The sequence below is a fragment of the Branchiostoma floridae genome, chromosome 9, assembly GCF_000003815.2.
Source record: "Branchiostoma floridae strain S238N-H82 chromosome 9, Bfl_VNyyK, whole genome shotgun sequence".
NCBI classification, from domain to species: domain Eukaryota; kingdom Metazoa; phylum Chordata; class Leptocardii; order Amphioxiformes; family Branchiostomatidae; genus Branchiostoma; species Branchiostoma floridae.
In genome coordinates, this window is record NC_049987.1 from 12,867,831 (window position 1) to 12,894,011 (window position 26,181).

Sequence of the window (26,181 nt, forward strand, 5' to 3'; positions counted from 1 at the left end):
CATAACACAATTTTTAATGTGACAGTCATGCTTAGGTTACTTAAGTTACCTGACATAATTATGAGAGCTGGTGTTAGACTTTGAGGACAAGATAGAGGAATTAGAAAGGCAACAATTGGCATGTTCCACTCCCTAGCCTCTCCCTCCAAATGCACAAAAAGGCTGTTCCATAACAACCTTTTCAAATAAATTCATGGACAAGTTGATGGCAAAGGGGATTTTAAGAAATGCCAGTGAGAGTTTGATATGGAGTTTAAATCATACTGTTTTTGCCTTCCGAGCAGATCAGGTTTTTATATATTTCCTTGACATTGAAGTGATGAAATAAGGAAATCCAATGCTGCTAATATAAATGGAATACAAACTTGTTTGCTGAAAGAATTCAGAAGCATGTACACTGTTTGTAATACAAATTCCTTTCACTGTACTATGCTACATTACCATAGTTTTTCCTTTTGGACTTAAATTGAAGAAAATGTCATTTATCACTATGAAGATCGTGCTACAATAATTTGAAAATTTACACTGCATCATGTTGTATCTAGTGTCTTTATTAACACAGATTTGGAGACTAATCTTTACTTAAGAGACTACTGTTGCTGTACCTTCAAGCAGATGCAATGTTTGGGCCCCATACAGCTGTTTCATTAATGGTCACCACAAATCATAATGCTGGAAGACATCATATCACTTTTTGATTTATATGGAAACATCCAAAATGTAGAGATCGTTTTCCATGATTATCACACAGTATGCTGTATGAACCAATTTTCAATACAACATAAGAACAAATTATCTTGAAATAATTATTGTTGTTCACATTACACCAGTATGCATGATTTAATTTGGATTAAAAGATACATGATACACTCACACAAATCTACATGTACACTTGATCTACCAATCACATTATCTACTTTGAACATTGCAAACTACAGATGACTTGCTAGTCTAAGAAATTGTTTTCCTTTTGTAGATTGCTTCTTCTCTTCCTAAAGCTGCAACAAAACTGATATTAAACAAAAATCACAGCATTCCTTTGTATTCATTTTCTTTCGTGTAAAAATCATCATCACAATCATCACCAAAGATGTGATTATGTGGGTATGTAGGCCTTAGAAAACAGTTTATCAAGAATAAGTACAATACAAATCAATAAATGGATATCCATATTCTTGGCATTACAAAGGCACTTCTCTGTACGTTGGAAAGCAAAGGATTCTAAATATGCAAATTTCTTTCATAATGAGAGAAAAACAGGTAAAGGCATATTCCCTCTAAAGCCAAGATTCTAGTCAGCAAAATCATTAAGTCTGGTGTGTTTTCAGATGCACTTTCACCAAATGTGGAGCCAGGGATTGAAAACATTTGTGACAAATATAACAAAAAACAGTTTAGCTTTTCTTGTCCTTTTTCTTGCTGCCAGAGTCTGCAGATCGCATATCCCTCTGATGAGACCGAATACTCTGTCTCATCCCCTCGATTTCTGGGGTGATGTCCTCCTTCTCTCCGTCTTCCTCTTCTTCTTGTTCCCTCTGGAAAGAAATGGGATGCAAGGATGTTGAGAAATTCAAAATGGAGGGCGGAACAAGGTCAAAGATGCACAAAGCCAAAGGTGAGAACAAAAGGGGTACAAGGTCAAAGATGCACAAAGCCAAAGGTGGGAACAAAAGGGGTGCAAGGTCAAAGATGGGTGCAAAGCCAAAAGGAGGAAACAATAATTAAGAGTTACAACCTTTATGGCGGTTATGGTTTTGATACATTTAGCATCAGGACAGGCTAGCAACATACACAGGCTGGACCATGTTGGCCAGCAGGGGCATCCTTACCTCTGCCATCTGCATTTTCTCCCAGGCGCTCTGGTTGTGTTTTTTGAGGGCCTTCTGTTTCTCCATGTGCTTCATCAGCTGCAGCTGTTCACGGGCAGCAGCCTTCGCCTCCTCATACTCCTCAGGCTGGAAGATGAGGTAAAGGTGAGGTAAAGGTTTCATTGCCTTCTGAGCCATAGGGGCAGAGGTTTTTTTTTTTATCCACTGTCTTGGGCAAGGTAGAATCTATCCTTTGCCTTCCACTGCTTTTTAGCTCCCCAACTATAGTAAAGCCAGCCAGGTAACCATTTCAATAGACCTGGGTGGAGTGAGGTAAGCTGTGTAATGCACATCATTGCTATCCATCCTGGCACTTTAAATCTGACAGACTTTACTTTACTGACACATATCAACTAGTACTTTCTTCATTTTGTGACATTTCCCTCACTTACCGAAAGGATTTCCCGAAGCTCTTCAAGATCATCTTCTGACGTCATGTGACCCGGGAAGAAATTTTTGGTCAGATCCGACATCTTGGGCATATCTGCCTCCAGGTCATCAATGCTCTCCACTTCTCGGACATTCTTAGACCTCGTCCCATTGGTCATTGGTTTCTTCTCCTCAGCCTTTGTGGCCGCTTCTGGTTTCTTGTCTGCTTTTGCTTTTGTTGATGCTTCAGGATCTGCATTCTGATTCTTCACAACAAAGGTCTTTTTCCCATCAGCTCTCTCTTCATCTTTGTGTTCCACTGCCTGGACATTGAGGTCTGCCATTCCCTGCTCTGCCTCCTGTTGTTGGGGGTAATCATACCAATAATGCTGGGAGAAGCCATGCAAATAAGCATTGACAGAGGTGAATTGCAAGCAATGAAATGTAATGATGTTGCATTAGTTTTTTATGAATACATGTATGATGGCGGAAAGATAGTCAGCAATACCAGTGACATGATTTAGAATAGCAGGAAGAAGAAGCAACACAAAGGGAAGACACAGAAGAAACAGATATACATAGAAGATTACAACTTGGGAATGTTGGCAGAACAGTATTAAATCACACAAAGAACAGTGGGCAAAAGGACATTCTTTATAAATGCCATGGTCCATGCAGGGTAGAACACAGGATGTAGAATCTTGTGAAGGATATGCATGCTGAGAATCTAACACCCACAAGATGTTCAAAATACCATACATAAATATGCCCCCATAAAATGAACAGAAAATCAGTTTCGCCTTCAGCAACATTGTTGTGATTGACAGCTGTCAGTTTCCAAAAGTTCAATTACAATCATATGGAACAGTAAGGAATTTGTTTCAAAAAGCTTGAAAGCTTTCACATGATCATACTTAAACCTGCAACACTAAAAGTGTACAGGGAAACAAAGAGGCTAAAATGCTAGTGGTTAACCAGAACAGAAAACCAAAACTGTGCCTTCAAAAATTTCAAAGACTGCTACCAACTGCAACAGTGATGAACAACATCTATGGAAACTATTTCCTGTTAGTATCACTCATCAAAAACAACTGACACCCATACAAAACTGGGAAAAGTTGTGTCACTTCTTTATTGAAGACAACAATGGTGATGACCTCATACTCTTCAACTGTGCGCTTAATTTCTTTTCAAATTTTCATCTGAAAAATCTATAATTTTCCCTTCTTTGTATAAAGGTTGACCACAAAACCTATGTATACCTACATTTACACTTTGTACGTTTATACAGTTCATTCGTAAGGTGTCACATAGTTGTCAACGGTCATTAATCAAAAATCATCTTCAAGACATTGCTGATCCAAGGAATTGTGTATGAGAGTGCACACATTTACAGAATTGAACAACTTTTCATGTTTTCGTTAAATGCATCTGTATCTTATATTTACGTGACTATATCTTGTAATAAAGTTTTCTATGCTCTTATACTGTACATTAACTACCTACAAGCTTTTTGCACACAAATGTACAAAACAATCTCACATGAAGATAATTTATCTAAGTTGGCAAATGTATTTCAAGGACTCAGGATGACAGCTGTCAATCACAACAGTATGGCTGACAAAAGAAGAGCTGTGTATCTTCTTAATTGTTCTTTCTCTGATTGGATCTGTGATAAGTTCAATAATAGTCTTTGACATTTGATGTGTAAACTATCCACAGGCTGCATATACTATAGATAAACTTTCATGGGTATGTCCATGGAACTACATGTACACAATGAGCAAAGCAATGAAACAGGAAGGCCTATGAAGAGGAAATTATACCAAAATGTTGGAACAGAATTCTTGTTCAAGACATGGTTTACTCTGCTTTTATTTTCTGTCAACCATCCATTGTAAATTATTTTTCTGTCAAATATTTCATTTTGCACTCTTCATTCCTTTCTGGTCCATACTGTATCATCGTTCTGGTTGACATGCTTCTGAGTATGTCCCCTACAATTGCAGAATTGTCCAATGTCTAGTGGATAAATCCCACATTTGTTAACATTGCAACATTTGCAATAGAAAGAGAATACATGCACAAGCCCCAAATGCAAGCAAGGATAATCAGTCCTAATAAATATAAGCCATGAACTGAAGTGTTAGAAGGAGTGAGTCTTGTGCATGCACTCTGGAGTCGCGTGCTTGGTCAGTAGTTTCCACACTGCTGGACATCATACCTCCCCTTGATCCAGGTCAACTTGTCCCGGCATGTCTAGACTTGCCCAGCTTCCAGGTTCTAATTTCCTCATCTTCACCTCCACTTTTGTCCCCAGTAAATTCACAGTACTCTTTTCTACATCAATCATCTGAAATGATGAGAAACATTATTAGGCTTTCCCAAAAAGACCATCTTACTTAAGAGAAAATCCATTATATAGAGACTGCAAAAGTAGAAAAGCAGTAAAAACTTACCCCTCTAAGTATGACATCTTGTTGGAACTGACTGTTGCCCTGGTCAAACACAACATTCATCTTTACCTGAAATATACAAGACAAGATTTACTGCATAAGTAACATTTGAGCTTAAGTAAGAGATGCGAGTATAATAATAGGTTATAGTCTAGAATACCTTACTAAACACATTCAACATTTCCATACAAAGGCAAGGTAAAGTAGTCAATCTGTATTGAGGTCAAGTCTGGTGATTCTCAATAAGTGTACTTGGTTCTTTTACGTGCAACGCTTGAGTTTAACAACTTAAGCTCCATCACACACAGGCCGTAGGCTTTACTTCCCCCTAAGAGACAATTACTATCTGATGAGTTTAAGTTAATTGTACAGACTATTCCTGTCAATGACAAGAGCAAAAGTGTATCATGGCTGAACTTCCACTCACCCTGACTTTGTTGGCCTCCACAAATGTTTTCTCTGGGTCACAGACCTTGGCGTAGATAGAGATAACAACCAGAGCTCCTGTCTGATGCCAGTCAAAACGACAGGCCACTTTTTTTGTGTCACCCTGAAAAGAAAAAGAAGTTGAGATGTCTCTTCATAGGAATGCAGAGAGAACCTCAAACACTTATCGTTGAAGAGATTCATTAGTCACGTATGTTCACAGTTAATAGAATTTTTCGTCAATCAGTGACTTATCAAAGGTAAGTAGAACGTACCTCCAAATTTTCGATGGCTATCCAGTCCATCTTGTTCACGGAGTGACCTAGTTCTCGCGAGAGTTGCGATCGCAGACACCGTCGAGATTATCGACCAAGAACCACGCAAAGCACACAGAAAAGTTAAAGAAGCAGTTCACATCCAGTTGGAAGGTGCAAAGCTGAATCGGAATGATGGCTGGGAGCTGCCCAAGTCCTACTTACCCTTACTCCGGAAGGAGGCGGGGTGGGGGACAGAAGATCCACGCAAGTCTTGACCTAGTTCTCGCAACTCTCGCGAGAACTAGGTCACTCCGTGAACAAGATGGACTGGATAGCCATCGAAAATTTGGAGGTACGTTCTACTTACCTTTGATAAGTCACTGATTGACGAAAAATTCTATTAACTCAAACACTTACTTTTCATCCATAATTTGAATGCTGAAATCCATTTGTGTGTTTTCTCATAAAGATCTTTTAATGTGAAGCTACAGCATCTAAAATCCGTACCATTGTGTTGACCTTACCTCCTCCTCCTTGATCCAGACATGCTTGCCTTTACTGCATCCTGCCTGACTCAGGAACTCATTAAAATCAGTGGTCCTCTTGGTGCAACAGGACCAGAACTTGTAACTGGAGAACAGAAGAACGGCATGTCAAATGCTGCACACTAATCTGCAAGGGTTTACACTGACCTGTCACCTAGAAGGATTGCCATAGGTTTGACTGCAAGGATCAGAAACTTGGCAAGAAGAGAGTAGCACATTGTAATGACACACATTGAAGCCAGCTGAAATGGGGCAAAAAGGAGTAATAGGAGGATAGATTTGACTATTTATTCAATTAATTGTCACCACTAAAAGTAAGAAATTTAGTATAACAACATCCCCTACCCCGTATTATAGACGGTTTGTGCAAAGTGCCTTTCTCATCACCAAAACATCAGCGCCTATCTGTGTCAGGTGTAATCTTATCTTAATCTTAAAAAAAGTAAAAGCAATAACCTGTCACTCACCCTTCATGGAAGGTAGGCGTGCCTGGATGGTACCAGCAGTCTTCCTCATTACTATTCTCATCCTCAAACGTCTTCTTACACGCGTTGTTCTTGCATGTCGTTCCGAGGGACACCCCACCAGCCACTGCATTTTCTGCAGATTCTTCTTCTGACGGTTTCTGCTTAGCCAAGGCCTGTTTCAGGGAAGCACCTACTGTGGTTTTTAACCTTTGTAGAGGCTCAGTTGGACTGGAAATGCAGAGAAATGACAAAACGTTTTGGCATCTTCGTATCTTGGAATAAAACTGGTACCTATACGTTAGTGTCAGAATATTGATATATGTATTGTATACATACATGTATTCAAAAACCTCTCATTCTGACACATCCTACATGTATTCAATTTCGTATTGTGTCTCTCTACACGTTTCATAACATTGTTTTGTTACCACTTAGGAAAACAATCAGTCCCTACTCCCAACATACAGTCAGTATACTTCCTCCATATTTCTTGTTGACATAAACAATCACTCAAAATGTGCACCTACCATAGAGCTGAGAACAAGATTCTGTGATTAGATTGGCTAATTATTCTCCAATTTTTCGAATGATAGTACAGACACCTTAGATTACATAGACAAACTTTTTGAGCTCAGAAAAGCAGTTACCAACCTGGGCCTCTCCATCATTTCCTTAGGTAAGGGTGCCCTGACTTCTCTAACTTCATTTCTGTCTCTTGAATTTGAGTTTTGTTTGGCAGGTTCTACAGGTTTGGTGTTAGTGTGACGTCCGGTTGTGCAGCCAGGGAAGTTGAGGAACACGGTGAAGTCTGTAGACTTCTTCTTACAACAGGACCAGCTCTTCTGGGCATCGTGGAAGATGGGTTCACCAGCATGATACGTGCAGGCAGCTGTAATATAGAAAATCATAACAATTAATCAAAGACATTATAGTTGAATGAACGACTTGATGAACCAATAAAAGTATTTCGTTTGTAAGTGTTGATCACAGGTCCTTGTAACGACGTCCTTGGTTGTGTATACAAAAGCTACCCTTGGATAATAGATAGGATAGACTTCTCTTTGCTTCACGTAATCATGTGTGAACATAGTTCATACATTTTTGTTTGTCACATTGTTTGTCCACAGAGGAACTGAGATTTTCCGTACTAGTAGATAAAAAGCAAGTTGTTAGTGTTATTTGGACATCCAAGGTTATAATTAAATGGGTCTTCGGTTGTGCCAGAACACATGGCCAAACATTCACTGTTGTTGCCACTGCCATGCATGTCTAATAGCCATTGCCTTTCTATTTTGACAGGAGAAATCACCATATTTGGTCATGATCCCTTTGAGGATAATCTTTGTTCATTCATAGAAACGTCTCCATTTGGTCTGACTGGACGGCGATAAAATATTGCTATACGTAAAACGTAGACGTTGTTTCTTGTCTCCCTCTCTCTCTCTGTCTATCTTTACTATGACTGGAGATTCAAAAAGCTTTGAGCTTTAATACAACTTACAAGCGAAAGTTCCTCATCTGTTTACCCGTATACCGGCAAATCAAAACTGAACACAGAAATTGCAGGGTTTCTTACGATCAACTCTCAATTATTTTTTTGATCGTTGAAATCTTCTATCAAAGAGTAAAACGATAACAAGTAACATCAATAATTGTAATTTACAACATTCTGCTGGTCGGCGTGAACTCTAATGCTTTTCCAGCCCCCCTCCCAACATTCCTTCTAGAAAAATCCCTACTCAACAAGGTCACTTTATCTAGTTTTCCTGTCAAAATACCCCATATTTCGGACATATACTGCTAGTACCACTGCCTCACTGACTCTTGACATCAATACTTACAATCGTTGTTCTTCCTAGGGTCGAATTTTTGGCCACAGCCCTTGTTATAGCACAGCACAAGATCCTGCCAGTCCGCCATGCTGCTTTCGCCACAAAATTGGAAGTGCCGGAAATGGAACCCACCGGCCTGACGTCATCAACTCTGGCAACCTCACTTCCGGTGAAACCGTACAATTTTGGCAACGCCCGAGGGGTTGGGCTTTATTGTTTGTCTCTAGTCCACTTCGTCCCCATCAATTTGTTGAGCACCTGGCTACATTTTATATTAGATACTCAAATTGCAGCCCCATTGGCTTTAGTTTGGTTGAATAGAATAATAATTTAAAGTTTATTGCAAATTCTTGCCCGAGGGCTAATGTTAATTGCAAGTGACAATAAATGACAGATAAATAAGTTTGTTAATGGTTTCCCTCTGGAGCTTACATCATATCCCAGTATTTGTCAGCAAAAAGAAATTGACACCAAAGGATGACCAGAGAAGAACACAACTTTATAAATGACAAGTTTATTTACAAGTATTTACATTAGCATATCATGTACAGAAATACTTCGCAGATCTTTCCTTACTGATTTTCTACCCTAAAAGCCACTAGGCACCAGAAAGGAACCACAGCATAATCATTACAAATTCTTGTGGAGGTCCAAATCAAAAGACTTCTTTCCAGTCATTTGGAATTTTTTTATGGTGAACACAAAATTAGATGTACAATCATTTATAATTCAAAGACTGTTTCTTCAAACAATTTGACAGACCTAACAACAACTGTAAAAAAGTATACCAAGTCTTTTCTATATGACACTCATTTGACTATCAAAATGCATAATCAAAAAGTATCAACGAAGCATTTTACAGAACTCATGTATGCTGAAACAATTATGCTATACTGATAGTTCAGAAAATGATAACTATGATCAATTATCTTTATCTACATGCACATACTTGACATTAAACTTTCCCTACATCTTTTTTTTTCAACAATTACACACATTGGAATGTACACAGGTACAGGTAGAGCTAAGGGCAGAGGTAAATTTTGTGCTTCTCCAGCAAAGACAATTGGTCTGTGTTACTTTGAAACAAGAAATATGTTACATTCAGCAGACTTGTACAGCAGGTATATGGATGTATCAATGGTAAAATACAAACTGTAGAATGTTATAAGAAGTTTACATTAAAAAAGGGGGCCAAAAAAGTTTATTATGTAAAAAAAGGTTTGATAGAAAAGTTGAGGATCAATTCCACATCAGCACGAGTGCCAAAACTCTAGTCCCAGAGCTTGATGAGTCCGTCCCAGCCTGCAGTGATGACCTTGGAAGTCTCGTGAGGCAGCCAGACACAGGAGATACACACTCCGTCATGGGCCTTGATCTTACTGTACAACTTGGTGGACTTCCAGTCCCAGATAAACAGCTTTCCATCCGCGTCACCAGACACCACATAGCTGTGTACAAACAACAGATTGTAAGTCAGAAATGCAGAAAAAGACATGTACTTCTCTGACTGTTGGTCAGGTACCAAGAAAAAAAGTGAAATGGCAAAAAAAAAATACATAGGTGTTCAGGCTATAACTACTTACTACAACTACTACACACAATTTAAGGTAAGTGCAAAGGGGATTTCTGGCTTCCTATCATTCTGACACCTTGCCCTTGCCCATTAACTTTAACAGTCAGATGTTTTAACAATCGAACTTCTACACTGGGAATAACGTGAGACTAAAACTCTGGCACGAGAATTCACATCGGTGACCTTACCTCATGTCGGGAGAGAAGTCCATCTGACAAGCATAACCTGCTACCATGTGACCTTTGAACTCTTTCTTCCTGTTGAGCCTGAAGCGGTTGTGGGCTCCGTAGATCACTATCTTGTTGTCCATGGACTGGCAACCCAGCCACTTGCCTAATAAATAATATTAAGGTATTATTATATTTCAGCCATACATAGTATGGTGAAATATATTGTATTCGTAATGTTTCTTTCTTTCTTTCTTTCTTTCTTTCTCCTGTCAAATCTTCAAAGTGATTCATCTCCGCCGTTCCTGGACCGAATGACCTGAAATTCGGCACAGGGGTAGAGTGGGCCAATACCTTGATGCTTTTTTCCCATTTTTTTCATATCTGCCTCTAAAATGATTTTATTGAGATTTTTTGGTTAATTTTAGACCAAAACTGTATATTTTGGCCCCTGTACCCTGGTATTACAACCAAATGAGCTGAAATTTGACAGAGATGTGCCTTGATAATGCCCCCATATAAATTCGATAACACTTTTGGTGTACAGCACAACAAAATGCTTATTTTTGCGATTTTTTGACCAATTTTTGACCAAAAAAGGACACTTTTGGCCCCTGTACCCTGGTATTACAACCAAATGAGCTGAAATTTGACAGAGATGTGCCTTGATAATGCCCTGATATAAATTCAATAACACTTTTGGTGTACAGTACAACAAAATGCTTATTTTTGCGATTTTTTGACCAATTTTTGACCAAAAAAGGACACTTTTGGCTCCTGTACCTTGGTATTGCAACCGAATGAGCTGAAATTTGACACAGATGTGCCTTGATATTCCCTTCATATAAATTCAATAACACTTTTGGTGTACAGTGAAACAAAATGCTTATTTTTGCGATTTTTGGCCAATTTTTGACCAAAAAAGGACACTTTTGGCTCCTGTACCCTGGTATTACAATTAAATGACCTGAAATTTGGTATAGATAGGCATTAGATACTTGGTAACAAGATTCAGGTAAAATTTTTGACATAAACAACTTTAAAATGATTAATTTTGGCACTTTTCTGAGGGGAAATTTGTTTTCTTTTGGCCTCCTGACGTGACCTTCCGTGACCCCGCACAGAGCCACACCTGTGCGCGTCAGCCGGAGAGTTAATTGAATCAAAGACCTAGCCAATCAGCGATGAGGAGGCCAAAGGCTAATTAATATTCATAAGCGGGGCCTCATGATCTCGTATATAGCAGTGTTCCCGCCAGGGGGAGCGAAGCCCGCCTAAGGCTCTCGCATTTTAGACTATTCAGAAGGCTTTATATTGTATCAGTTCTTAGGGGCATATCTATGATAATCGCAGCAGTCACTTAACTTCTCTTCAGGAGTTTAGCGTAACACTATTTCAGGTCAAACCGTCAAAGGCAACTAAAAACAAACTTTAACGTTACTGAGTTCAACAGTACTTATAACTTGTTATCCGAAGTTGAAACGCTAGCGATGGTATTTTCGCTGCGCTGTTAGCTCTGTGCGACTGTTGTTGACGGTCTTATAACGGTATATTTTGCACCCCTGTACCCTGGTATGAGTAACATTTGGTATAGATAGGCATAAGATAGTTGGTAAAATGATCCAAGTAAAATTTTTCGCATAAAGTACTGTAAAAGGCTTAATTACAGCACTTTTTTTAGGGGAAATTGGTTTTCTTTCGTTCTCCATGCCATGACCTTTCGGACGTTCACCCCACAGAGCCGACATCTGCACCTGCGTCTAGCCGGCAGGAAGAGTTAATTCAATTAATGGTTCAGCCAATCAGCGAAGAGGAAAGCGAAGGCTAATTAATATTCATAAGCGGGACCACACAATACGTTAACTTGAAGACCCAGGCCGTACAGACTTCTCGCCAGGATTTTTTCAAAGCGTCGGACAGAGGTCCGGGGGCCGCCGAATGTCCCAGGCGGGGTCCAGGGGCAGGGCCACTGTGGGGGGGACCCAGGTGGGCGAAGCCCCCCCGGAAGCTCTTGCATTTTAGACTATTGAGAAGGCTTCTTTTATCAGTTTTTTTAGGGCCATATCTACGATAATCGTAGCAGTCACTTACTTCTCTTCAGCAGTTTGACTTATATTTCGGGTCAAAGCTTCAAAGACAACTAAAACCTCATAAACAACAAACTTTACTTAGTTCAACAGTATACAAAAATATTGTACGGGTTGCCATCCTTAGTTGAAGCGCTTATTTATAGCGCTAGTATCTTCGCTGCGCCTTTAGCCGCCGTGCGACTTTTGTTGACGGTCTGATATCCCTACGTCGCCGCCTCGCTGATATTCCCACGGACATGTTTCAAGAAAAATACCCAGCAAAAAACGCTGTTCTGCGTCAAATTCTATTCTATAAAACATGTGGGACTCAGTGTTACAGTCTAAATATTTTGTAGAAGCACCGCTGTAGGAAAGAAGGTCCAAGCAATGTAAAACATCACGTAGCATGAAGTTTGCTGTCAACTGGCACACAGCACATGACTGTTTGAAACTCTAAGTCTAATCAACAGCCGTGTTTGATTGATAGCCGGCGGTCCTTTGATGAAGTCGGCGAAAGGTGCGTTAGTTAGAAAATCTGCGTTTAGTTTTGATACGTAATTATAAGTTAGACAGTGGCGAAAATGATTATTTTCTCATCAATATTTCTCTTCAGAATTATTTGAACTTAATTGTACATCTAAACAATTGGCTTACCTGTGCAATGTTTATATGATTAATGATCAGTGTACTAAAATCATGTGTAACGTATGGCTCCTAGTCAATAGATCAGCATTTTCTCTATAGTGACCACCTGTCTATAGTGGCCACATTTCCTAGTGCTGTTGTTGTTTGACATAAACTTTGAACATTTAAATTGTAAGTAACTTTAAACTGCCAGAGTTTCAGCCCAATAAAACACTCTCAGCGCCAGGGTATGAACAGACTGACCAGACAGACGAAAATAAATCCTCGAACAAGGTTCAATCGTATCTTCCGGGTCTGGCAGGAAGTTGTTAAACTAAAATAAGAATAGGCTCGATGGCTGATTGCATACAAAGTAAAACAGTTTAACAGTTTTACAGCTTGAAGAAAACAAACGCTCCTACAGTACCTGCACCTGCTTGATAATTATTAAATCGTATGCCCTACTTGAATAAAAAAAGTTCACTGCAATAATAAATGTACCCACATCACAAGGAGCTTATACTTTTTTAAACTTACACCTAGTTATCGTACTGAAAATTGTTAATGACATTACATGAAGTCATTCAACAATTTTCAGTCATGATGAAAAGTTTCTGAATGGAAGGTGTGATTATTGTCATTTTCTGAAAAATAGAAGCAAGCTCTGTTTTTACCTGGAATCAATTCACAATACCAGTCCACTTTGGGGGATAATGTACTGTTAAGAGGATGTTCCATTTTTGCGCAGGGGTGATTTGGAACAGTCCAATGTTGCGTGGGAAGGGGTATGGCTGAAATATGCTGTATTTGCTCTTAAGCAAATGTCGGCCTTTCTAGTTTCATTTCATCTCTCTTCTTTATAACACAAGCTGTTAAAACATTTTACTTGACAATTTCTTTTAAAAAACTCTTTTCTTCTTGAAATGGAAAAAAAAATCAATCGATTATGCAAGAAGGCTTAATAGTTGGTACTAAGATTAAACCATGGCTCTTTTTGTCCAGCCATACTCACCATTAGGAGACAGGGTGACAGCTGGCATGGAATGCATCCCTGGTTCAGCAATGTACTTGAAGTCAACAGGGATGTCCCTGAAATGCACACAAAGATCATGGACTTTTAACCAAATTATTTGAGTGATGACTAGGAGAAGAATAGAACTGAAACATTGAACTATAACCAGCAACGTTTTTAGGCATAATCTTTTAAGCATGCTCAATAGTAATGAAAACATTACAACTACTCATTGTACAGAAAGTAAACAAATACTGCATACCATTCCCAGACTCTAAGACTCTTGTCGTCAGAAGTGGTCACGAATCTTCGGTTCTCGTCCACAAATGTGATGGTGTTGACCGCACCCAGATGTCTGTCATACTCCTGTACTATCTCCCCTGACCTCGTGTCCCACTGGGGAAAACAACAGGTCACAAATCTTTAGCATCCACAATTTACAAAGATGTTACACAAACATACAGAAGGCAAAGCAGTGAAATGGAACAAAATAAGTTTAATATTGGAGCCCTTTCATGTGATGTTACTTTTACCTGTACAATCTTCTTGTCCGACATTCCTGCCACAAAGATGTGCTGCTTGTCTTCATCAGGGTTGAACTTGACACAGTACGGCACCTTACGGTTGGTAAAACGGGATATGCACGCTCCTGAAATACGAGTTAAAAAAGATATAAGGGACATCATGGAACATCCTGGAAACAGCTGTCTATAGGCACCATGCAACAGCAGTTGGTGCCCATAGACTGATTTATATCATATATCATAAGTGTGATTCCGCTATTGATTATGTAATGACAAATATATTATACTTTTGTAACTTCCAATCCTTCAGTTCCTCACCTGTCTCAGTGTCCCACAGTTTGATGTACCTGTCGTAGGCAGCTGACAGGAACTGGGTCCCGTCATTGTTAAAACACACGTCTCTGACTGCATGCTTGTGACCTGTAACAAACACATTCAAAAGTTTAAAACTGCACAATCACAAAGCTTCTATCTGTGTACACATGTGTATACATACCATTTCATATCACATGACCTTGACTTGCTTTTACAGATACGTTTACAACACATCTGAAGAGTAAAGTGAAATACTAGTAATAGCGAGACATGACTCAAAACTGTTTAACATCATTGGACGTTAAGAAAGATCAACAAGCTTCTGCATTTCAAATAGGACATCAACACACCATAAAAGGACATGTAAAGCATTTCTCTTTATATAACACTTACCAATATATGTACGGACCATACTTCTCTTGTTGTAGACTTCCCAAATCTGAGAAGAAAACAGATAACAGTACATATGAGTTTCTTTTCCGTCTTTCAGCCATTTAGTAGAAAAAAGAAGGTTTATTCTGTTTTAAAAAGACATCTTGGCAAAACTTTGAGCTTTTAAATGCTGACTCATTGTTTGCTTTGAAGAATAAAAAAACATCCGAGTTTTACCTTTATCTTACTATCCATAGATGAAGACAAGAGCAAGTGCCCAGACTTGGGGAAGAGCCTGATGCAGGATATGCCCTTGCTGTGGCCTGACCAGGAGTGGATGTGCTTCTTTGGGATGAAGCATTTTTCTGGCGGCTCCTCGGACCGCAGATTGACCTCCACATCCTGTGGCGGGTGGAGGTACGACCGACCCTGATAGTCGTACATGTCCTTCACTGAGATGGTATTAATAAAGGAACAAAATAGGGTTAAGGCTCTGAAAACTGCCTGAACCATGATAACGTTACACAAAGAGGTTGTGAGAGAACTTGTGCATGTTGATGCTTTGCAACCTTGGTCACTCATCTATGATTATGTGCAGGAAAAATTGCAGAAAGTCATATCCCGAGAAGGTTGCAAGACAAAGTTGAGGTAATGAACTGCAGTATTGACTATCTTTACATTGCAAACATAGAATGAATCTTTATCCTGGGAGATTACACCTGTGCAAATATCTCCAATAAGACCATTGCTCTTTCTTACCATGCAGCTGTGTCTTCTCCTCTGCAGACTTCTCCTCTTCTTTCTTTCCCTTCTTCTGTCGCTTAGCAATGATCTCATCCAGCTCCTTCTGCTCTTCCTACATGTGGAGAAGACATAAAATTGGCAAACTTTTCCAAAATCATGAGATCCAGGATTAATTTGTTTACCTGACCTAAAGTAAGAGGGATTCTAACTAAATGCATGTCAAGGCAAACCTGACTCAGATACTCAAAACTAAACAATTTCCTTCATCCAAACTTAACTTAAAGAAAGGGCAATGGATGTACATGCCCCATTCATCTACATTTACAAATACATCTAACCGTAAACGTTATATCAAAGACTCTCTTGTCCTTCTTACCTCTGAAGGCTTGGCTACAGTCTGCTCATCCACATACCCTCCCCATGGCCCCTGGAACCCTTCAATGTCCTCAGGTTCAGTAGCACGCACTCGCTTTCTCTTGTCTGAGGGTCGGGCTTTCTTGGCTTCAAATACTGTCACAGCTGTTTAAAATGAAGACAAAGTAACATACTTTGTAATTTGAGATATCAGCTGTAAGAATACACGAGAGTACACTATAGAAGAACTTCTCACACAAGTAGGGTAAGAACTAAGACTGACTTACACTTATTGACCTCTGCTGCTTCTTTGTCCCCAATGATTTGTGTCTGGATGCCAGCTGAGTCATGTGATGGGTCCACTGCATAGCCTAAGAAGTAAACAGGAGTTTTTACCATAAACAATGCAGAACTCAGAACTTCTCAATTCTGTTAACATAATAACGTTACATGTATCTTCTCCTACATGTGTAACAGAGTTGTTTGGGTGCCCTATCACCTATTCAGTGCATCAACTGAAACTGAAAATAAAATATCCTACTTTGTGATACCTAGCACTAAAAGGGACAGACAACAATGGATTTGGGTAAGGGGCTTCTGTGAAAACCTTGGAACGGTGCACACCCCAGTTTATTTGGGGTCTCAAATCGAGGCTGCGCACCCTCAAGTCGAGAGGCCGTCTCTTCAAGAAAATAAATCTAAAGCAGAAAAGCCGTATATGGGAATGAAGGGTATCACTCCAGCTTTAAGAACAGCCAGTTTTCAGTTTCTTCACTCTCTCTACTTGTCATAATTTTGGGGGGAGAAAAGTTTTTTTCACGTAAAAAAGTATGCAAAAAAAGGGGAATTTTGACGTGGAAATAAACCCATCACCTATATTTTAGTCATGAAAATGACTGATATTGTCGGAAAGAGAATACATCTAAGATTAATCAAGCAAAAAATAAAGAAAATCATAAAACTGAGATTTTTACAATAACCCGACGCGCGAGGCATAGCAACACGGCTCACAGACCGCATATGGACGGGGAATCTGGGACAACGGGCGAATCACTTCCAACGCGTAGAAATACAAGGAAGTGACACTCGGGCCCAAAACCAATTTGCACCAAAAACACATCACTTCTTACGCTTTTTAGCCATGCCAGTATTAAATGCCACTTCGCAGCAGATTATGAGAAATTTGATCTCAAACACGGACCCTCGAGACCCTTTCGTCACATTTTTGTCGCGCACTATCTCGGACCCCTGTCACGGAAGAATTGGTGTGTGCACCGTTAATTAATAAAAAGTATAATTAATATTGAGTATGGCTTTAGAAAGTCATCTTCTATGATCATGCCAAGTTTGAATTGTCTGTGACATTTCCTTCTCGAATAGCAGGTGTTTGAAAGTTACCGTCTTCGAAGGCTAAATTTGCCACACCAGGCATTGGTACCATTCACTGTACATAATGCCTCTGACGTCACAATGGTTGTATACTCTTGAAGAGGTTTTAGCTCATTAATTCAGGTTAAACAAAAACATATTGCCATGGAAGAGGTAGGCATAGGCCAGTTCTTGCGATGGAGTAGATTTCATATCCATTTCAGGCTGGAATAAGCGATATAAACCACATGGAACGTAGTTTAGATAATGACGTCACAAAGCCCGCCGCAAGAAGATGTATTAAAGTGACAACGATACCGTTTTAAGTTCCGCTCTTCAACGGAAAGCATATATGATTTCGCTTTTTGGTCATATCTGGTAGGTAAGAAACCTAGCATTCCTGTCCAAGCGTTTCCGCTGCCGAAATGCATTTCATTTTGCAGAAAAACGCAGCCAAATGTTGAATTTGTGGCTAGGACGGAGTCCCATGCCGCACTTCTGGCAACTAGAGGGGGTTAAAGGGGCATTTGCTGAGAGAAGACTGTACAGTTGCGTGTCGGTCACAATGGATTACACAAGCCGTGGGATATACCTCCAAATTAGTGCGACTTATTTGTCTGAACATTGAATACCTTCGCGAGCCCGAACCTAAAACTCGATTTTGCTGGAATGAACGAAAGTGACGTTATCTGAAGACTTTTTCATTAAAAAAAGCACTCCGTTCAATGCAGGAGTCGCCATCAATAAAATAAAAGCTATTTCCAAGTGGCCCATAGATGTAGTAATACTAAAAAGATGTTTTGGTAAACATGACGCCATTGATGTCTAAGCATACACTCTTTGAAGGCTATATGGCTGTGGTCAGGGGGGGGGGGGCGTGGGGGGGGGGGCAAATCATGCATTTTATTAACATTATATAATCATTTCAAAAGTTGCTAATTCCGATTTTTTTCTATATCATTGGGTCAAGGGTATGCACTTTACTGGGGAAAATGCAATTTGTTGACTTTCTTTGCTTTTAGTTTTTGTAGGAGGGGCCATATTAACGGTGCACGCCCCAGTTTATTTGGGGTCTCAAATCGAGGCTGCGCACCCTCAAGTCGAGAGGCCGTCTCTTCAAGAAAACAAATCTAAAGCAGAAAAGCCGTATATGGGAATGAAGGGTATCACTCCAGCTTTAAGAACAGCCGGTTTTCAGTTTCTTCACTCTCTCTACTTGTCATAATTTTGGGGGGAGAAAAGTTTTTTTCACGTAAAAAAGTATGCAAAAAAAGGGGAATTTTGACATGGAAATAAACCCATCACCTATATTTTAGTCATGAAAATGACTGATATTGTCGGAAAGAGAATACATCTAAGATTAATCAAGCAAAAAATAAAGAAAATCGTAACACTGAGATTTTTACAATAACCCGACGCGCGAGGCATAGCAACACGGCTCACAGACCGCATATGGACGGGGAATCTGGGACAACGGGCGAATCACTTCCAATGCGTAGAAATACAAGGAAGTGACACTCGGGCCCAAAACCAATTTGCACCAAAAACACATCACTTCTTACGCTTTTTAGCCATGCCAGTATTAAATGCCACTTCGCAGCAGATTATGAGAAATTTGATCTCAAACACGGACCCTCGAGACCCTTTCGTCACATTTTTGTCGCGCACTATCTCGGACCCCTGTCACGGAAGAATTGGTGTGTGCACCGGGAACATCTTTATTTGGTCACTTAGAATTGCCTTCTTGTGGAAGGTTTTCTTCATTTTAAGTACTGTAATTACATTTAAGTTCGCGGGGATTTAATTTCGCGGGAGCGGGAAAAAGGACATTTTGCGGTAACACCATAGACTGCAGTCTAATACCATAATAGAAAAATGTTCGCGGTGGTTTAAAGTTCGCGGTGAAGTGGTCACCGCGAAAACCGCGAACATTAATCCACCGGGAACATTTCTGCATTTACAGTACTCCCAGTGCACATTTCCTTTTCTACATCCCTTGGTTCTTGTCCTTTTGGTCCATCCCCATGCAGTTGTAAAAGTTTTCATACTAGTGTAGTTTGTCTCCTACAAAGAGACAGAGGCTCTTACCATAGCTATGGAAGGTTCTTCTCTGTACTTCAAATGTGAAATCGTTGACGTGAGCCTCCTCCACAAACCCTGACAGTGTGTTCTTGTGTGCTGAATCCTGCTGGGTCTTGAAGGGATTGACTGGACCAATCTGTCAAAATTGAAACAAATACTTCAGCTCTATAATTATAAACATAACTTAACTGTCTAAATTGTCTACACAATGTTATCATAAAAAGAACATTGCTGATGACATACTAGTATATAATCCACATATAGTTCTTGGTCTATGGAGGAAGAGATAGAGACATAAATTGCTCTATAAATACAAATGTATAAGGCGTAATGTTACATCCTTGTGAGGCTGCCATTTAGAAGTCATCTTAGTATAATAGTAAGTCTTTGCATGAAAGCTATTATACTGTACCTGTGGGGCAAACAGTTGGTCGTAGGTAGGGTTATAGGCCACCTCCTTGGTTGTACCCAAGTCTACAGGTTTCACAAGATTTACATCATCCTGAAACAAAAAAGAACAACAGGTTTCATATCATCAGAAAATCTTTACTAATTAGTTAATCAGAATCAACAGCATAGTTGTAAATGGATCGAACATAAGAAAACACATAGACACGATTTTATGATTTAACATCGACTATCATAATTCCACCAGGTGCCGTGCTATAATACCGCCACCTCAAAAAACGTTAGTATAGAGGTCTTGACTTCCCAAGATTGTCTTGAATACCGAATGTTAAATACAGTCAAACCTGCCCAAGTCGACCACCCGGGGGACCGGAAAAAAGCGGTCGATTTGGACAGGTGGTCGCTGAGAAGAGTATCGACTCAAAACATGCCCGATGCAAAGTATAAATGGTTTCCGTTGTGTTTAATGGCAAATAGCAAGCACACTGCACGCACGCAAAGAAGCGAGGTCTTTAATTAAGGGTTAATGACCCGCCCCGAGGTGTATATGGTGTCATAATGCCTGGTCCTTTGCTATAACCACCGAATAAAACTACCGAGTGAGCAAAGCGAACGAGGTGGTTTTATGAGGTGGTTATAGCAAAGGACCAGGCGTTATGACACCATGTACACCGAGGAACAGGCGGGTTATTAACGTTATTATCATATAGCCTACCCAAACTTGCAAACTCCTGTATTACGCATAGATCCCTTGGTAGCATACGTGTGAATTCCTTTGTCGAATTTGTTCTTTGGTACATACATTTAAAAGGAGATTACAGATTGCATTTTGAAACCAAAATTCCCACAGAAAAGATTCGAAACATTGTAGTCTTTGGCTCTTTAAAGAGAACAAAACATTATCAATGTTAACAGAAGGAGCCATTCCCGTCTTCTTGCAGTCTGTACTTATTCCCTCTGCTCTGGAATATGTCTCGCTCCTTTTGATTGGCCAATGCCTTCATATCCTTTGTGTATCGCTCCTTCTGATTGGTTAGAATGAATCGACACCGGCACCGGTGTCGATTTGCATCAACACTGGTGCCGGTGTCGATTCATTCTGACCAATCAGAAGGGCGATACACGCCGGGCTGGCGGGAATCTAAGTATTACGGCGTCATAACCAACGTGGAACGGGGCCTTCTGATTGGTCCGCGGCGCCTGGCTATATGATAATGTCAAATAAAACACGCACACTGTAAATTGTAAATTTAACCCCAAGCTTTTATCGAGTTTTTATACGATACAGTGTTTTAAAGCTCAAGTATTTGTACACTAACGTTTTAGACAGTAAGGGAACTTTGATGCTGTCAGTTAACTACCATACAAGCCTTTATGCGTCGCTATGTTCTTGATCTGAAATAGCTACGGTGCACCTTTCGAATTCGATGCCCGGTATGTCCCGATAGCGTAATTACCCACGGGTGAATGTACAGTACAGTTGGACAAAAGCACTCACACATACAGATCGATCTTTCTTAAAAAGGTATGAGCTACACAGATCTTTCTTAAAAAAGTATGAGGCTATATACGTTTCAGCATTCGTTCACTTTATTATGATATAGATTTTTTTTTTAAACTTCTATAACAACTAAATTCGGATTTTCTTACAACGATTTCGGCACAAAATCGCGCTAGTTATCACCAAAAATCGATGAAAACGTTAATTTAGAAAATGATGCGGTCGTCATGGGTCCCAATTTGGGCCGGTCGCGGTCGCGTTGGCCAGGTGGTCGTTGAGAAAAGGTCGCTTAATGCTTAAGTCAATGGGAAAAAAAATCGGGACCGAGAAAAAGCGGTCGAAATGGCCAGGTGGTCGCTGAGAAGAGGTGGTCGCTCGGGCAGGTTTGACTGTATCTTAATTGTAATACAATTCAGATATTTAGGTGTTGAAGACAACCTTGAGAAGGCCTCTACAACAACGTTTTTTGAGGTAGCGGTATATTGGCACCTGGTGAAATTATGCGAATGTATGTTACCACAAGTATAATTTATTTGTTCAGAAATATTGTTTGGAAATCTCAGCATGCTTCAGCTGCCCCCCTCCCCACGCCTGACGACAAACCTTCGTGATGACGTCGGGCGCAGCATTGATCTTCGCCACGGTTTTCAGGGCTGAGAGTTTTCTCCCGTCCTCAAGGGGTTTGAGATGAGCAATATCGTCGGGTTTTGCTGCCTGAACTGTTTCTGAGTCGCTTTCGTTGTCCGAATTCTCGGAGTCAGATCCGTACGCCTGCAAAGCTGAAATGGCCGCCATCTTGCATGGAGCATACGTCACACTGTACAGCCTGATGACTATACGTTCAGTGTTTTGAAACCCTAAAAAGAGCTTTACACACTGTTCATTGAAACCTATTTACCATACATAGTATACAAAATTAGCTTGATGAAAAATTAAGGACTTTAACTCTCGGATATATTTACAAGATACACTTCCGTTCTAGCTAGGCGAAAATATATGGCATAAAGGGTCTTGGATTAGCCGATTGATATCACAAGGCATTCAAACCTTTACAGTTAAATATCTTATACCAACGAATGTGATCAGCATACAGTATAGCATAGATATATTAGATTTTACTGATTTTTATTTTTTTTAGTTGTTTTTATGTATTTTTTAAGTTAAAAGTAAAATGCAAAACAACCACCCCTATCCATTAATAGTACGATCTAGAAGGGTGAGCGCCATCTTGTTTTTGTCACTTCCCGTTCCCCAAAAATTGGGGAAAGAATTTTGCGTTCGTGCAAATAAACGTGGATCAAGAGTGAAACGGGCGACAGGGGAGAGTTGAGCTGAGGACATTTGGTTCCCGTTTTTCGTGTTGCAGTTTAAGGTGGGCGAGGTTTTACGTCATAGCTTCAAGGAAAGAGAAAATATAAATTTTGTCGGATGGGTGGAGCCGTGGCCCAGGCCAATTTTTGAGTGGGAGGGGGGCACCCGGAAAAGAGTGATGTTTTTAGTCACGAAGGAAGTCTTAGAGACTAACGTTTTGTAGAACCAAACGTTGAATCTTTAAGGGCTCGGACTGTAGCCTGGGTTTCATTTGTCTGACGTAGAATTGTTTAAAATCAGTCATGAAACAGGGGCGTGATGTGTTGTGCATATCTTTTGCTAGATCTATGATAATCGAATTTTGCATCTGTCAAGTGGTGTTGTCTGCCTTATATGTAACTTCCGGATAGAACGGAGATAATTTTGGCAGAGAACTGCGTTCAGTTGATGTTTATGTAGGTTAAAAGTCCATCAAATTGTTTCGTAAAAAGGTATAAAGTAGACTGCAAGAATAGAAGTGTGCTTTTGTCTTTAAAGAAGTTTGTATTTGAACTTTTATCAGCATTTGGGATATTTCAACAGATTCAAATGAATTCTTGTGTTCTAATCTAGAGACTTATTTTTTCAGAGATGACCTAGCACGGACAGATCAGGCTTCCCACAATGCCCCTGATCAAGCGGAATGTAGATCCTGTGCACCTCTGCAGGGGGTCTCTACCTCAGGGCATCAGTAATGAACTTGAGTGTGTGACCAACAATGCACTGTCTGGTGAGAACTTTTCAGACTTATACAAATCATGACAGTTCAGATTTCCACATTTTAAGTGTACAAATACATGATGATGATAAAAGTACTGAATTATTTCATCAGTACATTAAACCACAATCCAACTTCATTGGCAAAAACGAAGTTTTGTTCATCTACTTTGTAAGTCATCATTTTCATTCTGAGTCTCAACAGTTGATTTAGATCAAAGTTGGCAGTTTTCAGTATATCTGGTCAAGAGCAGCTGATTTGAGTTTCCCTATTGTAATCTACTCACACATGTAGCTTGTGTCTCTAGACTAATTCTCGTCAGTGTCAATTATTGTGGAATTTGATGTCTCGTTCCCCTTTTTTTTTCAGGAATCATCCGCCAGCTCAGTAACCTGAGTAAGCATGCAGAAGACATGTTCGGGGAGCTGTTCAAGGAAGCCTCAGCCTTCCAGCACCGCTGTGTGACCTTACAGCAGCGCATCGACAAGCTTAGGGTCAAGGTGACACAACTGGACTCTACAGTGGAAGAAGGTAGAATAATTTTTACCTGTATCATTTTTGAAAGCACTTGTTGCCAATGCAACATGTGACCAAGCACAATGCAATAACAGTGTTTAGAAAGCATATCCAAACATACAAGAATAACTCCAAAGGGAATTTTAGGCTTCATTGGGAATGTTGAGTTCAACTCCAAGGTTGTATCCATTGCAGCTTGGTGTTAAAATGACCAATATTTTTGTTTATCCCTCTAGTGTCTCTACAAGACATCAACATGAGGAAGGCGTTCAAGACGTCCATCGTCCCAGACCAGCAGGTCACGTCACGACAGTCAATGCCGTCCGCCATGCAGGATACGTACAACCAGTGTGACAAGCCTCCTCCTCTCAACATTCTCACACCTTACAGGTTTGTGCACTGTGTAACATGTACTGACCAATCAGGACCTTCATCAGAATGACAAGCCCACTATTGAAAAATTCTAAATCCAGAAAAGTGGGTCAGTCAAGGCTAAACAATTGTCTGCCTGTGGTGTTTCAGCAAAATGTTTTTCACCTGTGAAGATAAGCTGTCATTCTGTAATGTTACCTGCCATTCTGACATGTTATCATTACATGTTAACATGTCATTCTGTCATCTTATCTTTCAGGGATGATGGGAAAGAGGGGCTGAAGTTCTACACTGATCCAAACTTCTTCTTCGAGCTGTGGTGTATGGAGATGCAGAAGGATGTCCAGGCCATCAAAGACGCGCGGCGCAGGAAGCAGAAGGTATGTATGGGGGTTTCCAAGCATACTTTTAACATTTAATGATTCAGCAGGAAAAGTAATTCACAGTTGGTATTTTATGGTCTTTTTCGTCCCACAAATGTGAAAAGTTGTTGCAGAGCTAGTTATGTTGGCTTTTATCACGCTGACCCACTAGTGGTTATGAAATGTGATGTATTTAATGTAACCACAGGAATCATAATAATGATTGGGACGAAACAGACCTAAGACCAACATATTGCATGCCCTGTAACTAACAAATGAAAGCACAGATCTGTGCCATGTTGAACCTAACCATTCACATCTTTGTAATGTTTCCACCCCTCTGCCCAACGCACGGCTTGAATTTGAAGACAGTAGTTGGCAAACAACATGGCACTCCCAAGGTACGTAAGAAGACCTTGCCATTTTGTCTGGTGATGCTTTAAACGTACATACAGAGGTTTGTACTAAAGGTTTTTGTCGTTACACACAGCGTGATCGAGGCCCACAGCGTACAAAGGACCGTATCCGTAGTCCTGGCAACAGGCTGAAGGAGATCCAGAAGCAGGCTAAAGGGAAGGAGTTTGCTGAGGCAGCAGAGACACCGGTAGTGAGGACAGCTGGGAACTACGACCAGATCCAGAACTACAGACAGTCTGGTGCTCAACAGGTCAGTACAGGATGGTTCTGTACCATTGTGCTTTCACAAATAAGGCCAATGTTTTACATAAGACAGAGCAGTGGATTTCAAACCAAACTTTTTGACTATAACTGTTATGTCTTTTTATAGCCTCATGTGTCATGTCAATTTTAATTCTTGGTATTTTTGTCTCCCCAGCAATATCAACAGCAGGCCAGGCCCAACCAGGGCTCCCCACCTCCCCCTTACACAGAACATGAAGACCCGTACGCCTCCCGTAATCGCTACCCATCCGGCCACGCCCCCAGCATCAGTCGTACCCCTTCCCAGCGCCCTGTACAGGCACCCCCACCCCCTCCCCAGCAGAATGGTATGCCACCCCCTGGGTCCCACCTTCCACCCCCTCCCCCACCGCCCGACTCTGCCGCGTACCGCAACAGGATGACCATTCCTGCAGGTGCACCTCCACCTCCCCCCACCCCATCAGACGACCTACCTCCACCTCCCCCACCACCCCCCTCAGATGGCCCCACAACCCCCTACTCACCCCCACCACCTCCGCCGCCTCCCCCAGACATGGCGCAGCAAGCTGCCCCCAGTGGTGCTGCCCCTCCTCCACCCCCACCCCAGGCTAATGGTGTACCTCCCCCACCACCACCACCTCCTCCTGGGGGCTCAGTGGCTCTCCCCTCCAGCACCCCCGGGACAGCCACGCCGTCGTCTGCATCGAGCGAAGCCGGCGCGAGCCCGGCTGGGGCGGCTGCTGGGAAACCAGCGCAGAAGCCAGCCCCGCACCCAGTAGACGACGCCCGCAGTGACCTGTTGGCAGCCATCCGGCAGGGTGAGTCATGCTCCTTACAAAGGTTAACAAGAGGTAAACACAGCTAACA

At 40.8% G+C, this 26,181-nt stretch overlaps 3 protein-coding genes across 4 annotated transcripts; 1 reads left to right on the plus strand and 2 right to left on the minus strand.

Moving 5' to 3' along the window:
• On the minus strand, window positions 1-8,395 carry LOC118423657 (cysteine and histidine-rich domain-containing protein 1-like). 2 transcript variants are annotated; one of them, XM_035831891.1, is made up of 10 exons: window positions 8,230-8,395; window positions 7,040-7,277; window positions 6,389-6,616; window positions 5,901-6,006; window positions 5,121-5,243; window positions 4,697-4,762; window positions 4,462-4,590; window positions 2,261-2,626; window positions 1,830-1,955; window positions 1-1,535 (listed from the first exon to the last, which is right to left on the minus strand). In XM_035831891.1, exons 1-10 carry the CDS (start codon window positions 8,306-8,308, stop codon window positions 1,395-1,397), a joined length of 1,602 nt encoding a protein of 533 aa, XP_035687784.1. In that variant the 5' UTR covers window positions 8,309-8,395; the 3' UTR covers window positions 1-1,394. The 2 variants fall into 2 exon arrangements, with proteins under 2 accessions (XP_035687784.1, XP_035687785.1); XM_035831892.1 differs by having other exon boundaries at window positions 4-1,535; window positions 2,261-2,596.
• Window positions 8,396-8,742: 347 nt separating this feature from the next.
• LOC118423655 (pre-mRNA-processing factor 17-like) lies at window positions 8,743-22,181 on the minus strand. The gene is made up of 14 exons (XM_035831890.1): window positions 21,940-22,181; window positions 19,840-19,929; window positions 19,434-19,563; window positions 16,265-16,348; window positions 16,000-16,142; window positions 15,639-15,735; window positions 15,117-15,331; window positions 14,901-14,946; window positions 14,511-14,612; window positions 14,202-14,317; window positions 13,931-14,064; window positions 13,669-13,745; window positions 9,985-10,129; window positions 8,743-9,671 (listed from the first exon to the last, which is right to left on the minus strand). The coding sequence occupies exons 1-14, from the start codon at window positions 22,129-22,131 to the stop codon at window positions 9,494-9,496; spliced, it is 1,749 nt and encodes a 582-aa protein (XP_035687783.1). The 5' UTR covers window positions 22,132-22,181; the 3' UTR covers window positions 8,743-9,493.
• Window positions 22,182-22,528: 347 nt separating this feature from the next.
• Window positions 22,529-26,179, plus strand: LOC118422163 (wiskott-Aldrich syndrome protein family member 3-like). The gene is made up of 7 exons (XM_035829679.1): window positions 22,529-22,708; window positions 23,276-23,416; window positions 23,774-23,935; window positions 24,157-24,310; window positions 24,552-24,672; window positions 25,145-25,321; window positions 25,490-26,179. Exons 2-7 carry the CDS (start codon window positions 23,311-23,313, stop codon window positions 26,177-26,179), a joined length of 1,410 nt encoding a protein of 469 aa, XP_035685572.1. The 5' UTR covers window positions 22,529-22,708; window positions 23,276-23,310.
• The last annotated feature ends 2 nt before the right edge of the window (window positions 26,180-26,181 follow it).